General features: G+C 44.3%; 1 protein-coding gene across 3 annotated transcripts; it reads left to right on the top strand.

Moving 5' to 3' along the window:
- Positions 1-3,591: 3,591 nt before the first annotated feature.
- On the top strand, positions 3,592-8,855 carry LOC108098155 (homeobox protein B-H1). 3 transcript variants are annotated; one of them, XM_017200886.2, is made up of 3 exons: positions 3,592-4,662; positions 7,249-7,477; positions 7,607-8,855. In XM_017200886.2, the coding sequence occupies exons 1-3, from the start codon at positions 3,810-3,812 to the stop codon at positions 8,205-8,207; spliced, it is 1,683 nt and encodes a 560-aa protein (XP_017056375.1). In that variant the 5' UTR covers positions 3,592-3,809; the 3' UTR covers positions 8,208-8,855. The 3 variants fall into 3 exon arrangements, with proteins under 3 accessions (XP_017056375.1, XP_017056377.1, XP_017056376.1); XM_017200887.2 differs by lacking the exon at positions 3,592-4,662 and adding an exon at positions 5,594-6,112; XM_017200888.2 differs by lacking the exon at positions 7,607-8,855 and having other exon boundaries at positions 3,592-4,667; positions 7,249-7,386.
- The last annotated feature ends 9,436 nt before the right edge of the window (positions 8,856-18,291 follow it).

The following is an 18,291-nucleotide window of genomic DNA, read 5'->3' as shown; positions in this document are numbered from 1 at the left end:
CCAGTAGGTCGGAGCTGAGACATTTGTGTTTTGGCACGAGCTTAGGATATGGATGTAAATAAGATTATTAAATGTGCCGAAACCCAGTCCAAGAAGGCAAGTAAAAGGAAATAGCATTCCGCTGGTGATTTAGTAACTACTTTTATGGTAGTCCCCCTTCGAAAGGATTAGCTATTTCGTCCAGAATGAGGCCCCAAATCAAATCGCGATCGCAGCGAGGTGTTGATTAGTCGACCGGGTTAAGCTGAGCCATAAAAAGTGAATAAACCCTGAATCCGGACAGGTGTCAAAAGGGGGAGGACCGATCGAAGTCTCGAATCCCTCCCCTACTGCGGATCCTCGAAACCAAATCAAAAAACCTCAAATGAGTTTTTAGATGCCGGCAGGCAGTATAAAAAAAATTAAATAGCATCCATTTAGTGGGGGACCAGGGCGACTTCAGTTTTTAAAACGAGCGCCGCTTCGGAAAATGGAGGTGAGCAGGAGAGCGGGGCAGTCAACGAAATTGGAATCAGGGTTTATGTTTATCCTTCAGTTGTTATTGTTGCCTTTGTGGCTGGCATGCTGACCGATCTGGAGCAGCGATAAATCGCCGGGCGACAGGGGGTTAAGGGGCGGGAGAACACCTTTGTTGGCCACGTTGTTGACAAATCAGTTGGCAACAACGTTGGCCATCGACGGCACACGCGACCAACAAAAACAAGAGCCAAATAAAACAAGGCAAACACACTAAAAACAAGTTAACAAGCTGAAAAACGAAAGAGTTAATACCCTGTTTTTGTATGGAAATATTTTAATTTTATAATTAGATAATATTCAGTTTTAGATTAAAAGCTTAGCTGCGCTAGTTTCTATAGAGAATTCAGAAAAGTAATGTTTCGAATTGTGTATTTTTTTAAATGTAAAAGTACCAGTATGCAACAAACTAATATTTTGTTTGATCTTCTCGCCTTTTTGCTCCAATTTAAATCACCCCACAGCAAAGGGTATCAGGGGAATAAAAAGAGTAAGAACCGAGACAAGTCCGAGCATCTTGGCGGCTCTTGGTGGCGAGGCCTTGTTTCGGGGACCGATATTCGAGGCCCGGTCCAGCGAGAACCTTTGTCACCTCCGGACCCATTTACCCCCACGTTGCAAGATCGCTGGATCTTGAGGGTTCGGCGAGGGCAGCACATTAAAAGTAAATTAACTTATCAGCGACAACGATCAGTTATTTTATTACGTTTGTCCACGCAGTAACACGAACATTATAATATCAAAGATGCCGATTAAGATTCCACAGGCCCCGCAGTGTCCACGGAAACAGATCAGAGATCAGAGATGGAAATGGACGGACTTTGGGATCAGCTTGGACAGGAGTTGGATCTCGGTGCATGTGGGTTGCTCCAGCTGGTGGAGTTGGGTGAAGAGAAACGTATATACTACCTCCGGTAATTGCATTTACTCTTTTGAAACTTTCAAAATGGCTTCTTAATAAAGACGTGTTTTAATTTCTGCGGTATTCAGATGAGCTTCAAATACAGATCTCCAGCTTTAGATAAGGTTTTTCAACGACATTTGATCTCCAAGATGGAGGAATCTCCTGCGGATGTTTGCAGTGCAAACATAGTTACTCAATGAGTGGACATTAGACCAATTAAGGCGATACTCGGATAGAGAGATAGACGAATAGATATCCGAGAGATAGAAGGCTGCACATGGACAACTGTTAAGCAGTTCGCAGAAGCGACCGGAAAAACGCTGCCAACTGTCCAAGTTCGCTGGCAACTGTCCAGTAACTGAGGGAAAAAGGAGGTGTGGCATTGGGACAACTGCGCATTGCGGTTTCTGCATTCGTACATTTCTTTTTCATAATTTCTTACAGCTCCACTGGGAGAAACTAGTGCATTTAATTCCCTTTTCTCCGATGCTCACACATAACTTGTGGAAATTTATAGGCATACAAATATTTTCAAAGGGACAACTAGTAAAAATAAAGTGTTTGTATATGAAAGATGTTCTGTTGTAAAATTGCAAGTCATTCAAAGACTCTCTTAACTTTATTTTTTGCAGTGCTGCCATTGCTGCTCGAGTGCAATTATTTTAAGCATTCAATTGGCATTGGCAGTTCGAACTCGAATCGACCGCAGACCGCAGGATATGCGACTGGGCTGGCAATTATATGCATTTAAGTGCAATAACCGTCATCAGGACGAAGGACTCGGTTGACTTTTCCTCGCATTTGATGCTCCGGCAGACGCTAATTATTTTAATGCGCTCCGCAATTGAAGCGCGCGCTTGAGTCCGCTTTCCCCGCCCCCGCGCCCTAATTCCACCGCCACTAATGACCTTAGCAGGTCACCTGACCTTTTCCCCCTCCCGAGCTCTCCGCTCTCCGCTCTCCACTCTCCTTTCTTCGACCGGAATCAATATCAATCAAACGGAAACCGCCGCTCTCGACAAATTGCATTCGTTCATCCCGCTCCGCTTCCCTTCCTGCAATTAGTCCTCGGCTAACATGTGGCCACCGAAAAGGTGACCCGAACCGGGCTATTGGCGTGAAATTTTAATTGCCATCTTGTTGTCTGGGAGCGTGGAATCGAAGACTACTGACGCCCAGTTGTAGGAAGTTTACCTACTTTCGTACTTCCTTAATAGAAAACATAAAAATATTCTATAATTTAAATATAAATATATATATAATTTAAATTTAAAAAAAAATTTTTTTGGTAAAACCTGCATAAAATGGGCAAACATCATTTAATCTCACGGGAAAGAAATTTTCTTTCATGTTTTAAGCCCTAGAAAAAAATTTGCATACCAGCCTTTTAAAATTTGAGAAAATACATTTTTTTTGAAAATTTTGCGTCTCCCTTATTTTTTTCAAATTCCATTTTTATATTTTTTTGCACTTTTTTCTCCGAAAAACTTGCATAAAATTGCCAAAAATAGGTTTATTTCAACAAGGAAAGTATTTTCTTTCATGTTTCAAGTCCTAGAATAAAGTTGCATACCAGATTTATAAATTTCAGAAAATAAATTTTTTGGAAAATTTTTATGGGGGTCCCCCCAAATGGATTTTTTGGAAAATCGTTCAAACATTAAATGGTACAAAGTTTTAATAATTACATATTTTGATAATATTTTTATAACGCTTTTTACCTATTTTGGGATACTTTTGGAGTCCAGCAGCCCCATCACCCCCCACAGGTCCACCCACCTTCCTGCATCGCCATTTTGGGCCACTTTCAAGGCCCCGAAGAACTCGAGAGAGTAAATCCATAGCCATTTGACCGACATTTGGTGCTATAAACCTGGGGGAGACTGCAGTTCACCACTTCGTGGTGGATTCACCACACCGCCGGCAACATGGCGCTGCGTGAGAACGAGACTGGCGATGAGATGGCAACAGCGGAGAGCGAGAGGCAGCGATTCGGCGCTGCTAGCCATCCCTTTCATGCCTTCTGGGGTTAGCCGACCACCACCACCGCCTATGACAAAGTGGCAAAATTGTTGCCACTGCCGCCGCTCTCTGCCGCAGTCGACGTCGGCATCGGCGGCGGCAGCGTCGGCTGGGGCAGGTGCGTTTCATAAACGCTCAGTCTCGTTTTGGCAGCCAAGCCGCTCACGACGTCGCTGGGTGAAAAATAGAGATAAGGCCAAAAAATAATTGGGAAAACAAGAACACTTGAGAACTTAAAACCTTAAGAGTCCATTCATCAACGAAAAACTCCAGTGAATGTGAATTTTTTTAGTGAAGTGTTGAAAAAGTTGCAAGTTGAGCCAAGTGGGGAAGGAAAAGGCAAAATATTGGGAGCGTTGGGCTGGCTATGAAAGACTCGATGAGCATATTAACCCAAACGCCCAGCGAGCCGAACGCAGCGCATCCCCAGCTGCACCACCATCCGCTGCAGCACCACCACCACCATCACTACGGCCTGCAGCCACCGGCGGTGGTCAGCATTGGTAGCACCACCATGGCGTCCGGCGGCGGTAGCACCACCACAGCATCGGGCCTGAAGCCCAATCGATCCCGCTTCATGATCAACGACATTCTGGCGGGCAGTGCAGCGGCCGCGTTCTACAAACAGCAGCAGCAGCACCATCACCACCAGCAGCAGTTGCACCACCATAATAACAACAACAATTCGGGCTCCAGCGGTGGCAGCAGTCCCGCTCACAACAACAACAACAACAGCGAAAGCTTTGAGCCACCGGCAGGTGGTGTTGGCGCTGGCTTGCCACCCGCCTTGCACCACCCACAACCACATCCGCATTCGCATCCGCATCCGCACACGCTGATGCACCCGCACGGCAAGCTGGGGCACTTCCCACCCACCGCCGGCGGCAATGGGCTGAATGTGGCCCAATATGCGGCGGCCATGCAGCAGCATTATGCCGCTGCTGCCGCGGCGGCTGCTGCGCGAAATAATGCCGCTGCTGCGGCGGCTGCTGCGGCTGCCGCGGCTGCTGCAGTAGCCGGACCGCCGGGAGCGATTGGAGCCGGTGGCGCCGGCGGCGGCGGAGGCGGCGGAGTGTTGGCGCCATCGAGCGCCGGTGACTTGGACGACATCAGCGACTATCACGAGGAGAACGAGGACTGCGACAGCGATGAGGCGGGCAGCGCGGGAGGCGGTGGGGGAGGCAGCGCCCACATGGACGATCACAGCGTTTGTAGCAATGGTGAGGTGAGCCTCTGTACTATGCGGTGGGAAAGGGGGGACAGGGACTAGAAAATATATAAAAAATGGCACAATTTTGTCATTCGCCGATTTCAAACAGATCTTCGTCCTATAATCAAACAATCCAACTCAAAAAAAAAAAACTATAGAAAAAAAGTGTAGTTATTGGAGAAGTATTTTATCAAAATAGAGGTTTTCAAAAAGGTTTTCAATTCGCCATAATTTTAAACCGCTTTACATTCCTCCTTTAATTGTGTTAACTTTATAATTGCGTTGCAAAACGCATTTCCTCACAGCCAATTGAAAACCTAATTCAATTAAGTCGAGAAAAATAAGTAAGTCCGTTGAGTCCGCAGTCAAGTTCGTTGCCTAAGTCTTTTGTTTTGGAGCGTGCGCCTGCAGTGGCAAGGAAACGGTGGAAAGCAGTGGGGGTGGGGGCGGCCCTCGTCGATGTCGCTTTGCAAAACAAACTGTAAAAATTATTGCATGACCATTTTACATTCTCGTCTCGTTCTTGCTGCTTCCATTTGTTGTGGTTTTAGTTGTAAAAAAGCAGCATTTTCACGCTTTGTTTGCGTCATTGCAAAGCTCCCAAAGACCCCCTCTCTGCCCCTCAAACTTGGGGCCATGCACCTGCGTACCTGTGAGTTATCATGGCAGAATGGGGGGCGTGGCCTCCAAAGGGGGCAGGGGGAACGAGGCTCGGAGCTGCCTGGAACTGCAGCAAGCGAATGCAATTTAAAAACGGCCGCAGAAACAATCTCAAATAATTACACACATCTCACTCACTCACTGGCGGCCCCTTTGCCCCCGTTTTCCCTTCGGTTATCTCACGCACCTGCCACCTGCCCCCCGCGCAATCATTTAATTGTGGAAATTGTTATAAAAATGCATTTAACCCCCTTTAATAGACGCCCCATGGCAATGACAGCAGCAACAACAACAAAATGTTGCAGTCTGTTTGCTCATCTCAACGCCATTCGATACGTTTATACGTCGTCGTCTCCACTTTTGGCCAGGCTCCGCTCTTCACTCCATCTCGGCCCTGTTTTGTGCCATTTATTGCGGCAATTTCCTGTTGCCAATTGCACTTTTATAAACGGTAGTCGCGTCGGCCAGCTCCTTTGGGATGACAGCCAGCCAAGTGCATTGCCAGCGGGCAGGGAAGGCGGCAATCCGTCAGTTCATAGGAATTGCCATGAACTTAACTTGCAAACAGAAAAACGATTATCGACCACTGGAGTTTGGTTTGCGAATTACCAAGCGAGTTCTAGGAGAAGGAAAATTGACTTGGCTTCTTCAATTTATCAATTACTTAAAAATATATTTAACAACATGTTCGTCAAATTTCGTTAGCGTTTATTTATTGGTCTTTGCTTGTGGCCTTTTTAAAAATCGTACACAAATTATCGCCTGCGAATCGATAATTCACAATGTCGGCGCCAATATTCGTGAGTAATTTTCTTTAATTGAAAATTAATTTTATTCAATTGCGGCATTATCGCTCATTTATCGCTGCCATTAATCATTTATCGTTTTCGTTTTATATGGTAAACAACATTCGCCTTGGCGGCAGTATAAGCTCTTGATTAGCGATGATAAATATAAATAATTAAAGCTCCGTTTTTATTTGTTTCATAATATGATTTTCAATGTTAGAATGAACTACCAAAAAATCACCTAGAAATAATCTATACCGACTAAACTACCAATAATTATTTAAAGCTTTTCAATGGCTTTTGATCAATTTAAAACGTTTTTAAACATGTGTGTTTAAATACCAAAATGTTGTTGAATTTTTCGAGTTAACAATTCGCACTTCCCCCCTTTTTTCTAAGCCCATTCACTTCCACTTTGCATACCGAATTTAAGTGCTGTGCTTGGCAAATTTTCGCTTTAAATAATTTAACGCTTGAGAGTTTACCTAACCCCCTCTTGACCATGGCCGAAAAACTCGCTCTCGCTTATCGGATAACCACAATCGGTTGAATTTACATAAATTTTATGTACTAAATGGCCAGCCAGAAAAGGTGGAAGAGCGACGGCCAAGAACACTTCTGGCCAAAAGGGGTGATTCTGCCCGGCTGTCTCTCTTGCGCCTTTTTGTGGCAAGTTTAGACATTTTGCTGCGCGTTTTTATTACACTTACACACACAAACCGCTTTGTGAGCGGAAGCGGCGATTGCGTGGCTATAAACGAGCCCCTAACTGTAACTGCAACTGTTATAGAAGATCGCGCAGAGATCTGAATCGAATTACCCAGACTTTAGTCAATAGGCTTCCTAAAATCGCCATTAAAAGACGATCATTATTTTTGAGGAGCTTGGGGAAATATAGACACTACTTTGTTGAAGACTTCTCTTAGTTTCAGTAAAAACTGGTACACATTGTTAAGCCCATTCAAGAATGTTTCTTTTTGCAAGAACGTTAAAAAGGTCACGCAATCAATTTAAATGTGCTTTAATTAAGTGGAACAGCGGGGATTTTAGTACAATTTGTGTAGAATTAGAATATTAGTTAGCATTTGTCTAAGAAATATTTATTTTATGCATTTTTATAACAAGAATTTCGATCTATTTTCTTCCAGGCGGTAAGGACGATGATGGAAATAGTGTCAAGAGCGGTTCCACAAGCGACATGAGCGGTCTGAGCAAAAAGCAAAGAAAGGCACGTACCGCCTTCACGGACCACCAATTGCAAACTCTGGAGAAGTCCTTCGAGCGGCAGAAGTATCTCAGCGTCCAGGAGCGCCAGGAGCTGGCCCACAAATTGGATCTGAGCGACTGCCAGGTGAAGACTTGGTACCAGAATCGCAGGTGGGTGTCTGAACAATAAAACTTATATACAATCTTAATGCATAAAATATGTAAATACAAATGTTAAGTCTATATTTTATTGTTTATTATTCATTTAATGACTAATTGTTTTTTGTTTGTCCTTTGCAGAACCAAATGGAAGCGGCAGACCGCCGTGGGTCTGGAACTTTTGGCGGAGGCCGGAAACTTCGCTGCCTTCCAGCGGCTGTACGGCGGATCGCCCTACTTGGGCGCCTGGCCGTATGCGGCCGCTGCTGGCGCCGGCGCCGCTGCCGCTGCCGCCCATGGGGCCACGCCCCACACGAGCATCGATATCTATTACCGCCAAGCAGCCGCAGCCGCCGCCATGCAGAAGCCGCTGCCCTACAACCTGTACGCCGGCGTTCCCTCCGTGGGCGTTGGTGTGGGCGTGGGTCCGGCGCCCTTCTCCCACCTCTCCGCGTCCAGTTCGCTGTCCTCGCTGAGCAGTTACTACCAGAGCGCCGCTGCCGCCGCGGCCGCTGCGAATCCAGGTGGGCAGCATCCGGTGCCGCCGCCTCCGGCAGTCGGCGGTGGCTCGCCGCCGAGCGGTCTGGTGAAGCCCATACCGGCCCATTCCGCCCCCGCCTCCGCCTCCCCGCCGCCAAGGCCGCCGTCGACGCCCAGTCCGACGCTCAATCCGGGCAGTCCGCCGGGCCGCTCGGTTGACAGCTGCTCGCAGTCGGACGACGAGGACCAAATACAGGTGTGAGCGGTAGCGGTAGGCGGTATCGGTAACAAAGGACTCCGGCGATTGGGTGTGCGTGTGTCTATCATTGGGTTTATGCCTACTCAAAAACGTTAATTTCAAGGGATAAAATTAATGAGCAGATTTTAAATTTTGTTTGTTAATTATCACAACTACATATCAAGTTTAAATAATTTGCTTGAGTATTTTATTTTAAAACTTAAAACCCACTTATATGGCATTTACTTTAGGTTAAAGTGATCACAAATTGCTTTAGTCGTATACCATATCACCATCCTTTCATGGTTCTAACTTTAGTACAAAAACCTTTTATTAAATATGTGTTTATGAAGGAACTAAAAATAACAAAAAGTTGATAGATATAACTTCGTTGGATCAGCTATTGTATGTTAGGTTCTAGCACAAAAATGTTCAGTATTTAAAACACGATCATAGGAAATGCCAAGAGAAGTAGTACGTATTGCATTTCAAAAACACACTTTTCGAAACACAAGGTGCCCTAGAATTCGCGTATTTGAGTCTGCGCATAAACCCCGCTTTTCTGTGTGTGCCTGCGTGTGTATATAATCATATATCTGTGTCTCTGTGTGTGCGTGTGCTTAATTAATTTATTTGATTTGCTTTTAGTAACTTATTCAAAATGTTTTTTACAGTTTTTTTTTTATATAAAATAATGGAATAAAGCTAAACAATTATTTATTTAAATGTTGTAAAAACTAGCAGCCAAAAAAGCAAATAAAATTTTGTATAGTTAAGTCTAACCACGAAATGTATTATCTAAATGAAACCCATTTTTTTTTGGTAGCCCTAACTTATAAACGTTGTAACTGTAAAATGTAAAGTATATTTAACCGCATATTTTTTTGTCTAAATAAAAAACGTAAAGTACTATGAAAATAGAGCAATCGTTCTGTTGGCTTTCTCGTGGGAGGGGGTGTCCCTGGGCAATTAAGATAATGACCAACAGAAACAATTTACAAACGATGTGTGGGGAAGGGTGAGGGGTTGAGGGGTTGAGGGGGTGAAGGGTGGAGGGGGGGATATACGACGACGTGCGAGCCAACCCCTAATGATAATAATTGCATGCAAAATGCATTTAACCGCAATTAGTGCATTTATTAGGCCAAAAGCTGATATATTGAATAACTGCCACCGTTGGCCACCAGTTGGCCAAAAAGCAGGGGCGTCGGTCGTCGGTCGGCGGAATGGGAACGGTTTAGGCCATGTTCAGCATTGCGTGCTCGCATGCAAGCGGCGCTGCAGGCGAAGGCCCAGCAAACGATCCTTGAAGTCCGGCCAAGGACCAAGCGTAAGGACCCCGTCCAGCTGACCAAACGAATCGGAACCCATGGATTACAAGCGTTTTAAGGTGGAAAAATTCTAGACTGCCCTCCGATAGGTGAAAACCTACATGTAATTTTATTACGGAAATGCCTACAAAAATTTGATTTAGTTATTAGTAATTAAATTTAAAATTTATATTAAATAGTAACACAATCTTGTTATGGTCCTGCAAAGTATTAAGTCCAAGTTCTCCACACACAACTTTCTTTAGATAATCTGAATAAATATTAAACGGCAGCGGGGAGAATTTCAAGTACCTCTTTTTGTTTTGCAAAATATCTACAAACTGAATGCCACTTTCCTTAGCAGGGTATCCCAGGGTGGACCTTGTTTTAACCCTAATTCTCCGAGCTGCTTTTTTGTTGGCAGCACGCGTGTTCTGGGTTTTCTGTCCGGAGTTTCGAGTTTCTTGTGTTTTTGCGCCTTCATCGACAAATTGGCCGCAATGTTCAAATTGCTGTTGGGCTAAAACAAAAGGCAACGCTTGGCAGGACAATGAAATGACAACAACAACAACAACACGGCGATGGCGATGGCCAGCGGGCAACCGTTCATTAAAGACAAATGACACAAAACACAAAACAAAAACTGCACGTACCGCTCGCCCGCTCGCTCGGTCTCTTTCTCTCTGCTATCTCCGTCCCACTCAATTAAACACGACCGTTGTTTCAGTATCAGTTTACTCAGATGTTTACTAATTGTGGCCAGCAGTAAAAACAAAGCCATTCTAAAGTTGCATTGGAAAGTGGCAGAAAAAAGTTTTTATAGAAAGTATTAAAAATTGTAAGCAATATATGGAATCACTTTTTATAGATATTATTTTTGAATATGCTAGGAGACCTTTCCCCACCTTCCTTGGTTTTCTATATTTTTTTTAATTCGGCTGCTTCTCGTTTATAAAGTTCGAAAATACACACGAAATTGGCTGCGGATTCATGTATAAATTAAAGACACATCATCTGGCGTTTGATATGCAAACTCATGGAGTCCAAAGAGCTGGAAGGCAGCCGTTGGGGAATTGAGGATTGGCGGAGTCGACCCCGGACGCATTTATGAAATGAAGCAGAAATATTGCCTGCTTACTGTTCTGTAACCAATTTGCATGGAAATCAGGCGCCGACTGTCAAAGTACCTGCCACACATGGCCGCCATCCTCGTCGCATATAGACATCCAATTAGCCGCTCATTTTTGTGGGTGGACCAGTGTAACCAAACACCATCCTCTTCGGCATTTTCATCAGCAGCCACCACAATTCGCTTAAGCAGCCAATCAGAAGAACAGGGAGGATAAATCAAAAAGCCGTGGATATCACGCAAATTCCATCTTTAACAAGGGTTTAAAAGTATATTTTTATTTATTTTGTATCTTTACATTTCCTTTTAAAATAACAAATGTGTGTGTTAAATGTTTGAAATTGTTTTTGATTTTTTAAGCCTAGAATTGTATCGATTTTGTATAATTATTTCGCCACACATAGCTCGCTCTACCGATCCTTATTTTCTTTGAAAACTTGAAGTTCGCAGGATAAACACAGGGCAGAAAGTGGGGGCTGGACGAGCGGACCGGAACAACGCCCACGATTCGCGGATTTTCCCCCAAAAATTGCGAACGGATGTGGCCAACCCCACATTCCACCCACCACCCATTCACCTGCACTTTTCTACCTGCAATTTTCGTTCAGCGAAATGTGTAATTTACAAATAAAAGGGAAAATAAAATTAAAAGTTTATGCTCGCAGGAATGGGAAATCAACTTTGTTTGCATTTAATTTGCTCTCCTGTTTTTTACCTTTGATCCTTTTTTATTCGCATCGTGGTTTTTTTTCCCCGCTTTTTGTTGATTTCTGTGCGAGTGACACTGAACATATGCTATTAATAAGTGGCTTGTTGTTGCTGTTTGTTTAATTTAATACTGATTTTTTTCGATCCCGATTCTTGTAACAAATGGTTCGGGGGAGTTAATCTCCGTTCTGTATAATTTGTCACATTTTGCCATTGCTGCATTAACTATTTACACCCGCACACCCCGATATATGTGTATATATATAAATATACATAGATTGCACTTTAAATAATCATTTGACAGGGAACGGAAATTGCGCTTAATTGCCAGCAAGTTGGGTTTTTCATTTGATTTTTACCCTGTTTTATCTGTCGCTCTTTTTTATTCAACTCGTGTTCAGATAATTGCGCTTAAATAAATATTTGCCCGATAATTGCAAAATGTTTGTTATTCTCTTGGCCGCTTTGTTGAGATAATTGAACTTGGGCATCAAGTTTGCAGAACAAAGACAGCGAAAACCTGTGAATTAACCCCTGCAAGCTCGGACTTTATATACATTTTTTGTTGCTTAAATCGAGCACAACTAAGTCTTAACAAAAACCAAATTCGGAATTTATTAACCTTTTAAAGTTCCAAGTATAGTATTGGTACTTGGCAGTAGTTGAAGAAATATATAGATAATACTCTTAAGAAATATGTCCTAGATCAGAGCATTCGGCTGGCGGTTTTAGCCTTTTCCCATTTTGCGAAGCGCAGGAACGCCCAAAAGGCGGCATGCAAAATTTCCACGTGTTTGTTTTAGCTCCCTCGGCGTTGAGCTCTTCTGGCGGCGATTATATTCAATAATTGTGTGCATTTAGATAAGTTACAAGCCTTGAGGGCCGCAGACAACCGGCCCGGCCACTCTGGGCCACTTTCCCGGGCTTTTGGGCCAAATGCGAGCCAGTCACGCCATCCAAATGCAAGTCGGCCTGGGAGCCGCTGGTGTGTAGGTGTTGAAAGCGACTGCAAGCCAGGGAATCCGGGGAACACTGGCGATCCGGGGAGTACGGGGCCTTTCGGGGAATCCGGGGAATCGCCTGGCAAATTGGCCGGCGCAGAAATGTGTCGGAAGTCTTTAGTAAAAGTTAAATAGAAAGCATATAGAAGATTTATATGCCTTCGCCGACTGTAGTTATGCAAATTATTTGCAGACGGTTTCTTCAGATTAAAGACTTTGCAATAAATGTTGAATTTAATGCAATGGAAATATTTCTAAAAAAAAAACCACCTTACCGAACAATATTTTTCTTGTCCAAGAAACTGGAAGCAATTCATGTATTTGCGTTCAATGAAGTCACTTCAAGCTCTTAATAAAATGCAAACAATTAAAATGACAAAGTCTGTGACAAATATTAGCCATTTATCTCTGCGGTTACAAATTGAATAGCTTTCCGAGAGGTGTAACCTCCGCTGTCCTTTCTCGAGGCCATAAATCTCGGTTGCTTCCGGTGGTTCACACACCCGTGCCCGAAGGTCCTTTGCACTTCTAATGGCTTCGGCTTCTTTGGGCCGCTTTAAACTGCATGTCCTTGCGACGAAGTGCAGTGGGTGGATTCTCGCCCCGCCGCCAGGATTCTCCGCGGACTGTCATCGTCTTTGTCCATTTGGCAGCCGTTTCTTTGATTTATGTGCATTATCCTGGACACGTGTGCGCACAAATTGATCCTTTATGAGCATTTTGCGGTTAATAATGCAGCGGCACGTGCCGAACGGCCGAGCGTTGAGTGTAAATGATAAGCTCGTCCTTGAGTGGGCGGATGATGTGGGTGGGTGTGGGAGTGGGAGTGGTTGTTTATCGAGGTTGAACAAGAAGGAGGAGTGGAGTGAAAGGTCCTCGAGTTGGGGTTAAGTGTTAGTTTGTTTTCGTGACGATTCCGAGTGACTCGGAGTGCTTGACATGTGACACCTTTTGTGCGTCCTGCGCTCTCTGTTAGTTTTTCCTTTTCCGATTTTAAAGCGCTTAGTGCCCGGAATAAATCCCAAATGCCACTTCACACTTAATTTGCTCATAATGCCCGACGTAATCCCTTGACTGTCCCGCAGGACAACCCCCGGCTGCCCTCAGCTAATATCCTGCCAATTACGCTGGCAACAACAATATTTTCCATGCCATTTTCCACCACCACTGGAATCGCAGCGGAATCGAAATCACTCACCACCGAAAAACAGTAGCGCAGTTTTTAGAGATTTCACCGTACAGAAACAGAGTGAGGATCGGATCAGATGGGTTGGATCTTATCACTTCGGGGTCCGCTCACATATGCCGGGCCTAATGTGACAAATTCATCGAGTCCTCGCTGGTCCTTCGATGTCCTTTTCCAGCACCGCTGATAAGCGCCAAATCCCCGTTTGTATACATTTTTTTTTGCCGCATTTTAATCCTTCGAAGCATTGACAAATTGAGATGGCTGGCCGCCGATAGAAAGTGGCAACAAATGTTTTAATTTGGAATTCTTCCTCGTCGCAGGATTAGTTTAGCAGCGGCGCAAAAGGACACGAGCAGTTGTTCAGCTGTGAAAACCGTTTGTCAGCCAATCTGATCGCTTAAATATGATCTCAAACTTGGAATATTATTCGATTAGAATCAGTTACAAAAGATCGTTAAAAATACTTTTAAAGTTTGCTTAGAAATATATTTAACGGTCTCGTGTGGTTAACTTTAATATTAAGGAAAATGGTTTCCATTTAATATTGCAAGTTCACTCCCCGCTTTATAATTTTATTTTACGTATCCTTCACCTTTATCTTTCACTTACTCAGTATCGCCAATTCGAATTAATTGAGTTCACAAGGCCGAACTTACAGATACGCCTAATGCTGCTGCCTTTTAATATTTTATTTCAATCCTGCTTTCCTTTTTTTGTGCCTTTGCCATTTTATGGCAATTCCCAATTTGCAATTATCAGGCAGCGCGATTGCGTGCCACAAATGACAAGCTCTTATGAATTCGCGAGACGTTGCCCTGGAATTATGATTTCATATGGCGGGGCAGCCTTGACTGTGGGAAGCCCTTGAAAGGATCGCTGGCTCCCTTGTGGAAGCACCCACACTGGACAGGAAGCCAGGAGGAGGATGAACTCGAACTCGAACTCGAATTATGCCCATCGACCGACCACATCCTAACCAATTATGGTCATTAAATTGGCATTTGAAATGCTGAAAGGCGGCAAGACGGCAAGACGGGCAAAGGAATACCAATACTATTTAATTCTGATTCAATTCTCTGGCAGCGGTCAGCGAAGCAGAATGCCACCCGTACGGTGAACAACTGTCATAAAAATCACGCAGCGGAAATTATTTTGTCACCATTTATAATTGCATTGTCACAGCGCCAGTCAATAGTGCTCTGCGTCGCTCTTATTATTGTGATTGGGGGGTGTTGAAAGTAACACCCCGCACATTAAATCAAGTGCCACCACCACCACCACCACTACCACCACCACCCCCGCCAGGCCAAAAGCAAACCGAAGCATAACCCAACCAAACCACCCATCCATCGTCATACATAAATTATTGAAAAATCATTCTACAAATAAACCCAGCGGAGCCAACAAGGACTCGCCAGACAAGTAAATAAAAGCCACCACCTTTTGGGCCACGGGCAGGAAAAAGGACACGCTCTGACTGTGTTGATTGCTTTGACAAGACCGCAAATAAAGCAGTAAATAACTGAGCTGCCAAGTGGGTGGATTGGGTGGACTTTCGGTGACATCGGACCCGGTTACATTGCGCATACGCCGCGTGGCCGACGAAAGGGGCAGCAGGAACAGTAGATCCCGGAGCAGATTCTTTTGGGAATCTACAAGAATGCACAGCTAGCTGCAGCTAAACAAAGGCTAATGAAATTTAACAAGGGGATTTGTGTTAAAATTATTGTTGATTTTTTTAAGATATATTCAATACTAAATACGGAATGTAAGAATGTAGCAAATGAATGTTATTCTATATGGATCTGGCTCCACTGTGCTCGAATGTCCTCGCCACAGGCAAATCCAATTAATTTCATAGCGCCTAAAAACTTTAAGCGCAAGCGTCGAAGCAGAGCTAACGCAGCCTCCTTCTGGCCCCCAAGCACCCCCCACCCCTTCCACCTTCCCAGCCAACCCCCTCTCCACCTCACGTTTTGGTCACCCCACCCCTGCCAAGCCCAACCCAGCCCAATGGAAAGTGCGATGGATTCGTGGGTCGTCAGCTTCCGTTTCCGTTTGAACGAGTGCCCGTCTATTTATTTGCAAATGCAACTTGTCCAATTTGACAGTTGTCGCTTGCGAATGTCAGCCAGTAAATCCCAATTTCAAATTCCCTCCCTTCACTGAAGCGGAAAGTGTGAAGGCCTGTAACGAGGCATATTGCGATTGGATTTGTGTAAATTTATTTATGTTAATTAGTTTCAATTTGATTTAATTTGCCCGGCAAGGCGAGCCGAAAGTTCGACGGCGAGAGGGGAAAGCGGGGGGAAACGGGGGTTAGTTGGCAATTAAAAGCACGTTAAAAACGCATTTAGCAAGCCATACGAAGCCATTTGAGGGGTGGCTGTGTAGATCTTGGGACCCGTTTAGGCCGAAAACGAAATCGGCTAATGACAGCCGCATCAATCCGCTGCGCTAACAAAGCGTTGAAGAAATCACTTTACCAGCGGCGTCCCATAAAACGCAGATCCGCCGCTGAGAAATGGGGCCCCGAAAAGGATCCGAAAGATCTGAGCGATCTGAGTGATCTGAGTCGTCGGTGGATCGTGGATCCCCAAAAGATACCGATCCAGAGCCAAGCCGAAATGACAACGAGACATGCGAGCAAATGAAATCAAATCAAACCAAATGACTCGGGACCCGCGAGCCCGACTCCTTCGACGAAAACTCTAATTTGTTGATAATTTGCGACCGCAGCTGAGAGTCTTGGATGCTAACTTCGAGTATATATCAGAGGTCCGCTGACCGCCAACGATGCCCCACGGGTAACTCTCCGGATCAGGATGGCAGTAAGGCTATAGTGCGCTATAGTCGCGATGCTCTGGCCGATCGGCCGGCGGCTGGGCAAACTCGCCAAGCGGTACTTCCGCTGCTTGGCCAAAATATCCCCGAACTAAAAAGTACAGACGGCAATGCACCCAGCAAACAAAATAGCAAATAAGTGTGCAGATCATTAAAAGACAGATACTTAACAAAATTAAAAAAAAATTGAAATATTTTAGAGTAAGTTTTTACCCAAACAAACTACTTTAAAAACAAAATATTCCCCTTACAAATGTTTTCCCAAGGTAGCAATCAGATCGAGAAGTGGCTAAAAAGCCAGAAAAAGACGAGGGCTGGTGCTGCTTGGATTTATGGCGCACAGCGCCAACTGCCAATTTAAAGACAATTTGGCCAAGAGGCGCGATTTCAACTAAATTGCAACACAAATGCAAACAATTAGGGACTTCTTTTCGACGCAGCGGTGCAGTTGCAGCGGTTGGAGACGCCCCACTGGAAGGTCACCAGGCGAACGGCATCCCAGAAATGACAGATGATCTTTGAGTACCCTCGAAATATCGCCCCAGTTGAGCGTCGAAATTAATTTGTTTTTAACGCGAGGCGACGATGGGTAAAAATGGGAATAAGATTATTTGGCTTACGGGTTGTTGGCTCAAAATGCGTAGAACAGGAGCAGAAATTAATTTTATGGGCTAAGAAGTTCTGGGCTTTGGTTCTTTTTTTAGTAATTTCATCACAAAAATTAAATCAAATTAAAATTAAAAAAATTCCTAATGATAACTAATGTATTCTTGTTTTATAACCCTATTTTAGGTCATGGCTGTGGAGATAAACAGACAGAAGGCCTGCTGCGAACTGGCCTCCCAACTACTCCGGGAAATCCACATGGCATCAGCCTAGATAGCAAATGGGGACACAGTATTAGATTCTAAATTTAAGAAGATTTATCACATAAAAATCGTTGACCAAGTTGAGAAGTTATGGATTCGAGTAATTTCTACATCAAAAAAGAAGAAAGGGGTTTTCACATTTATTTCAGAAAAGTAAGTCCAAGCCCACCAAAATCAAACAGCCAACATCTGTTGGTAATCCCGGCAGGCATTCGATTGATTTAAGCCCAGTGTTCGCATGTGTGATTAGGACCGATCTAATTGGATCAGTTCCTGCCGCCAGGATTTGGGGGAGGGGGAAAGTGGCTTTTCACCACCCGCTCGGCCAGCAAAGGGTTGGCCGTGGAAAATTGCTAATGTGATTGCACTAATGGCTCGAATTATAGACGCATTAGGGTAAATTAAAATCCTCCACTCGATTGGAAGGCTGCGTCCATGGGGGTGGTAATAAAGTTGTAGTGGCGTACTAACAATGCCCTCTGTCGGTTGGTCAGGTGCAAGTGTTGCATGTTTTTTTCCCCCTTCCTCTATTCTTCCAGCTCCCTTTACTGAAATAATGATTGTGGGGTTGCGTTTGGGGGAAACTTCCCGTCAACGAGTACGACCCAAAACAGCTGTCAGTATTTTTTGCCACCCAAAAAAAAGGTAGAACCCTCTCTAATGCGACCCCCGGCGTTGACAACTGGGTGGAGCCGAAAACAAGGGGGTACTTCCATGGATTCTTTGGGTTGGGGGTTTGCCCCCTGCTAAGTGGCAATTATTCGTGCTAGTTGTGTGTTTGGTTACCCCAAAGTATGGGTTACGTTACGCGATTGGTTAGCGTTAAGTGGACGCCAATCGCAATTGATCAGAGTAAAGCATTATTCGAAACTGGATGTTGCCCCGTTGGCATTTTAATTTAAACTTAAGGACTTGTGTGGTTATTCAAAATTTAACAGCACAAGAACCAGATTAACCAACAAAATGGTCTTTTGAATATTTGATATTTTGTTGTTTAAAAAAACAAAGGCATATATTATTTTAAAAAACAAGTAGTTTATATATTCCCCGTAAGTTTT

The sequence above is a fragment of the Drosophila ficusphila genome, unplaced genomic scaffold, assembly GCF_018152265.1.
Source record: "Drosophila ficusphila isolate 14025-0441.05 unplaced genomic scaffold, ASM1815226v1 contig_197, whole genome shotgun sequence".
In the NCBI taxonomy this organism is placed as follows: Eukaryota; Metazoa; Arthropoda; class Insecta; order Diptera; family Drosophilidae; genus Drosophila; species Drosophila ficusphila.
This window is presented reverse-complemented; position numbering and strand designations above follow the sequence as displayed.